Source organism: Nicotiana sylvestris, chromosome 8, assembly GCF_000393655.2.
Source record: "Nicotiana sylvestris chromosome 8, ASM39365v2, whole genome shotgun sequence".
Classification (NCBI taxonomy): Eukaryota; Viridiplantae; Streptophyta; class Magnoliopsida; order Solanales; family Solanaceae; genus Nicotiana; species Nicotiana sylvestris.
In genome coordinates this window covers 17,058,050-17,064,138 of record NC_091064.1, presented here as the reverse complement: position 1 = coordinate 17,064,138, position 6,089 = coordinate 17,058,050, and the positions used below count along the sequence as shown (strand labels likewise).

At 36.8% G+C, this 6,089-nt stretch overlaps 1 protein-coding gene across 1 annotated transcript; it reads right to left on the bottom strand.

Annotated features, from left to right (window-relative positions):
* Positions 1-1,590: 1,590 nt before the first annotated feature.
* On the bottom strand, positions 1,591-2,622 carry LOC138874733 (uncharacterized). The gene is made up of 2 exons (XM_070153512.1): positions 2,019-2,622; positions 1,591-1,961 (listed from the first exon to the last, which is right to left on the bottom strand). The coding sequence occupies exons 1-2, from the start codon at positions 2,620-2,622 to the stop codon at positions 1,591-1,593; spliced, it is 975 nt and encodes a 324-aa protein (XP_070009613.1).
* Positions 2,623-6,089: the final 3,467 nt, after the last annotated feature.

The following is a 6,089-nucleotide window of genomic DNA, read 5'->3' as shown; positions in this document are numbered from 1 at the left end:
AAACTTGGCATAAAGCTCATTCTCCTTCAAGGTCTGCAAGGCTATTTTGAGGTGTTTGGCATGCTCATCCTTGCTCTTAGAGTATACCAAAATATCGTCTATAAACACGATAATAAAGGTATCAAGGAATGGCTTGAAAACTCTATTCATGAGGTCTATGAATGCAGCTAGAGCATTTGTCAACCCGAAGGACATCACTAGAAATTCATAGTGCTTGTAGCGAGTTCGAAAAGATGTTTTAGATATATCTTCTTCCCTGATTCTCAACTGATGGTACCCCGACCTCAAGTCTATTTTTGAAAAGTACTTTACACCCTGAAGTTGATCAAATAAATCATCAATTCTTGGCAGTGGGTACTTGTCCTTAATGGCAACTTTATTCAACTGCCGATAGTCGATGCACATTCTGAGAGACCCATCTTTCTTCTTGACAAGTAGGACCGGGGCACCCCACAGTGAAACACTCGGCCTGATGAAGCCCTTGTCTAGAAGGTCTTTCAACTGTTCTCTCAACTCATTTAAGTTCTACTAGAGCCATCCTATAAGGAGGTATAGATATGGGCTGAGGGCCTGACATGAGATCAATGCCAAAGTCTATGATTCTTTTAGGAGGAAGTCCGGGAAGGTCATCTAGGAAAACTTCTGGAAATTCTCTAACAACTGGCACTGACTGAAGAGCTGGTGGTTCTGATTCTGGATTAATGATGTGAGACAAATAGGTGAGACACCCATTACCGATCATTCGTTGTGCCTTAAGGTAAGAAATAAACTTACCTACAAGGGATGCTGAACTACCCTTCCACTCTAAGACTTCTTCATTTGGAAATTGGAACCTGACTATCTTGGCATGACAATCTAACATGACATATCAGGAAGACAACCAATCCATACCCATGATATCCACCATTTCTAATTCTATGAGATTGGCCTTGGTGTTGCGACCTTGGACTGAAACTATACAACCTCTATAGACTCTTGTGACTTTCACTGACTCGCCAACTAGAGTAGATACTAGGTATGACTCACTAAGTTGTTCAAGTTCTATCCCGAGGTTAATTGCAAAGTATGGAGTCACATATGAAAATGTTGAACCTGGATCCATTATGGCATAAGAATTATGTGAGCAGACTAAAAGTATACCTGTAATAACTTCTGCAGATGACTCTGCACTCTGACGATCAATTGTAGCAAACAAATGGGGTTGTCCCCCTCCCTGAGTAATTCGATTTGCACCACTACCTGCCCCATGCCCGGTCTGATTATGAGAACCATGAGCCTGAGGTGGTGCACTGCAGTAGCTGAGGAACTAGAAGGGCGAGTTGATCCACCACTGAAATTACATTGCAACTTTGGGCAGTTGGCCTTTACATGACCAATGTCTCCACAATGATAGAAACCATGAAACCCGAGCTTGCACTGACCTGAATGTTGCCGCTTACATGTTCCACAAAGACCTTGTTGGTGTGAATGTTGCTCAGCATGACTCTGGCTATGTGAGGATGATGTCCTAAAATTCTGATTCTAGCGAGACTGATTTCCATAACTCTGAGTACGTCTGAAGGAAGACCCATCACTTGACTAATGACTAGACTAAGCTTGTGATAATGACTCCTTATTAGAGGAATCCCTTCCACCTCTGTTGGATGTACCATTAAACCTGACCGCTGTCCAGGCTTTCTTGTTATGCTCTTTTTCTTCTCTCCTTTGTTGTTTGTCTTTTTCTAAGTGTTTGGCAAATCCCACAACAGAGGAGAAGGTTGTCATCCCTACTGCTGCAGCTGATGTCGTATCCTTAATGTGGTAAGCTAAACCGCTAACAAACCTGCGAATCTTTATTTTTTCTGTCTTAACCATGTGAGGGGCATGCTTAGCTAGCCTTATGAATTCCATGTAGTACTCTTGCATACTTTTATTCCCTTGCTTGAGCTGTTCGAACTCTGTAGCCTTAGCTTCCCTATCCTCTTCCGGGATAAAGTTAGCCATGAAGGCCTCTTCAAATTCTTCCCAAGTAGGAGGACCATCATCTTCATCTCTTTTCTTTTCCCACATCTCAAACCAAGCGCCAGCCACATCTCTAAGCTGGTAAGCAGCCAGTTCCACAACTTCATCATCAAATACTTTCATCGCTCGGAGGGCTTTCTTCACACCCTCCAGCCATAACATTGGATCTTCTTCAACTATAGAACCATGGAACACTAGAGGATTCAACTTCAAAAATTCATTCACTCTTGAGGACTCAGAATTGTTCTGTCTATTTGATTGAGGTGGAATCTCATCTCTTCTCTCGTTCTGGTTGGCCATGAAGGCTTTAAACATCACCATAGCGCTGTTGACAGCATTAAACATCACCATAGCGCTGTTGACAACATTAAACATCTGACCCACCTCTGGGGATATAGTTGTCTGAGCCGGAGTTATTTTTGGGGGCAGAACTGGATTCTGAGGTACTTGCTCATCATTATCCACCCCTTCTTCACGTTCAACTCGGGGTACGTGGACCCTTTTTGTGGATCTACCCTTCCTTTGAGTTACCTTCTTAGTTCTACCTTGAGCCACAGTAGTAGCAATAGTTTCTTGAGCAGCATCCTGAGTGTCGGTGTCAGAGTTGCGAGTACGAGCCATTTCTGCGAGTTTTGGAGAAACGAATACATTAGATAATTTCTTAGAGGTAGGCTCTACTGCACGATCTAAAGTATGAAAAAAAAATGAGACTTTTCCTAAATTCTTGTAGCCTCCTGTTTATAAGTATGGCGCGCTTTATACCCATAAACAAGACTCTACTAACACGGCTTCATAGACCCCTAGGACTCCATAAACATGGGGCTCTGATACCAAGTTTGTCACGACCCATTTTCTGAACAAGCTGGGACCGGCACTCGATCACTAAACATGACCGAGAGAACCATCTCTACTTACCAAATCTATTATAACTCCAAACTTTATATGCAACAAGGCAATACTCCAACCAAATACTTTTGATTAATTTAAATATTTAAATAAATCAATTCCAAAACTTTATTCGTAGTAACTACTGAATTACTACTAAGTTATTATCAAAAACATCTGAATCTTAACCCAATGACTATGTTTATGAAGCCTCTACTGATAAACTGACGCACTGCTCAGGACATGAGATTTCCTGGCCAGTTCTCTAAGTAAATAAGGAAATAACTAAATAAAGACGATTCTAAGGAATACTCCACGAACGAAAGTGGAGCTCACCAATAGCACTGGAAGAGAAGGAAGTCCAAACCAGTAGTCTTCCCGCCTGCAAAACCGGCTACTACGTTGTATCGCAGACTAACGTAGGTTCCCAAAAGAGAACGTCAGTACCATCCATTGTACTCAGCGAGTCTCAACAACATGGGGCGAAACTTTAATAACATATACATTACGAGCAGAGGTTCTAAATGCATGTAAAACATAAAGCTTATAAGAATAATTCTAAAATAATTGCATAATAGCAGTTTATGAATATTCTAAAAGAAATTCGTTTCTTTTTCTTTCTTATAAAAAAATACTTCACTTTATACTTTGCGAGTTCCAACTATCCTGACTTAATTCTGTGTTTGTCACCATGTGATCGGTACGGGTTCGATCCCAACCTGATCGAATAGGCCCAATCCACGAGGTGCCACTCGCTTCATAGTTCTCAGCGCTCATGTATCATACCTTAGCATGGCTAAGTAAATTCTCAGCAACGAGACCCTCGGCTCGTGTGCTCCCTACTTTGGCACAAGTAGTTTTAGGAAGTCAACACCTTTGTCAGGACCCTCGGCCTGGACGATGACCCTTTCTCAGAATAAAGGATACTCCCAAAAATCTTTTCTTTCTAAAACTTCTTCTTGTGATTTTTCAAATCTAAATCTTTCAAACATACTTATTCTGGAATCCTTAAAGATAAGGTATGACATAAGAATGAAATAAACATTCAAAATTATCTCTAAAGATTCTTGCTTCTTCATGAATTTTCAACAGGAAAATGGCATATAAGAATAAAACAGAAATCCAAAAATTTATGCACATATATCAAAATAATCATCTAAACTTTAGCTAGAAAATAATTTTAAGCTAATAGGTATTTACTCACCCCAATTAAGTACATATAAATTCTTTTAAGCAATTTATCAAACACTTTGTATGCTTGATTTTGTGAGTTAAACCACTTTAGTAAAAGCTTATATCAACTCACCTCAAAACTTCTCGAGCCAATACGTAGGCCCCAGTCCAATTGACACCAGTCAAACAATCGATTCTACAAAAACCTGTGCATTTTAATCAATTTTAAAGTTTCACACCTAAACATGAAATTTATTGTTGATATAGAGGAAGAAGAGAATTAACTATTCAATTCTTACCTATTACTACTGTAGGGTAATTGACAATAGGGAATTTTATATACTTGAGTTCAAGAATTAGTAATTTGTTAAGAACCCTAGATTTTTCGTTGCCTAGCTCTCTGTTTCGTGAGTGAACAGAACATGCCCTTGCCTTCTGTCCTTGTTTACGTGAATGACCGAACCTAAGGTTTTGTTATTTTGCCTTCTGCCCTTTTTCTTACGTGAATGACAGAACCTTATTTTCCTATGGCTTAAAGCCTTTGTTTCCCAACAGCCCATTTTATGGGCTTTAAATCCTTTTTCCTTCTTTTTTTTGACTTAACTAGTATTTAATGTTACCCACTTTTAATAATTAACAATATTAAAATTATTAATATTTCCCTATATATATATTTCCACTATAGGCAAGAAAATAATAATAATAATAATAATAATAATAATAATAATAATAATAATAATAATTTAGTTTTCTAATTAGCGTGTGTCGAAACTTTTATAAATTTAAGGAGTGTTACGGTCTAGAACTTTCACCAGCTTGTTTCTGAAGAAAGTTAAAAAATTCAAAGCCCTTGGTATTACTTTGGTGTCTAAATTCATGATATTGTTAACGTTGATTGATAGGTTTTGGGGGGTTTGTAGTTGCCAAATATATATTGAAACGTGCATGGGCAAATAGCTATAATTATATTGCTAATCAAAAATTAGTCACCATCACTATGATGAAAAATGCGTTTATTTAAAATCACATTACATTTGGTGAATAGGTCTATTTCAACAAGTAGTTATTATTCTTTTTCTTATTTATTTTTAGAGGTGCTTTCTTCTTTTAATGCTAATTTCAGTTAGAATAATCTTACTTGATGTAATTAGTATCCTCTATAAGATTAATATATTGATATGAAGTACTATTCCATTATTTAATCAATCGACAGTGCAGTTTTTTCCGTCATATGCTTATTGTAATGTGATCAACTGCTGCAATTTACTTACCAATTTATTTTCAGGTTGAATGATTACCTTGTATTTGGCTTCTACTCAACTTGTAGGGAAAATTTACACGGTTAGTAGTACATAAAATATCAAACTGATTAACATAAAATCTTATTTGTAAAGATTGAATTTCGTTGATATAACAAAGTGTGTATCATATACTGTAGTGGTAAAAATGGTTCAAAAATTGTTCTAGATCACGCGTGTGAATCTTAGGTTTGATAATTTTTGTATTTTTTTGAATTTTCCTAATAGAGTTTCTGACTCGCCACTAATTGGAGGATGATAAAAGAGGGAGTTGAGTTATTTATACTTAGAGTTTAAAGATAGTGAATTTTAATATTTGATAGTAATAAAGTTAATTACCATTTTTAATAGCTAGATTATTAAATACTTACCAACATGGCATATCTATGTGAAGGCGCATGATGCACGTGAACTCATGTTCCTCTTTTTATATCATGTATAACAATGCGATATTCTTTAAAAATTATCTTAAATATATTTGTGTGCGCCCAGTCTTGTGATGCAATGATTATTGGATGCATCTTTACAAGTAAAGTTAAAGGTTCAAATTTCACGTTTGTAGGCAGATTTAGTATTCCCTCTTCTGTTTTAATTATGTAATTTCTTTTTCTTCTTTTTTTTTTTTTTATATTTGATTTATTCATTTAAAATCACCAAATCCAACACATTAAATCCTTGTTCCCTTTGTTATCACAAAATTTTATATAATTAAAACTAATAGCAGGTTTGTAT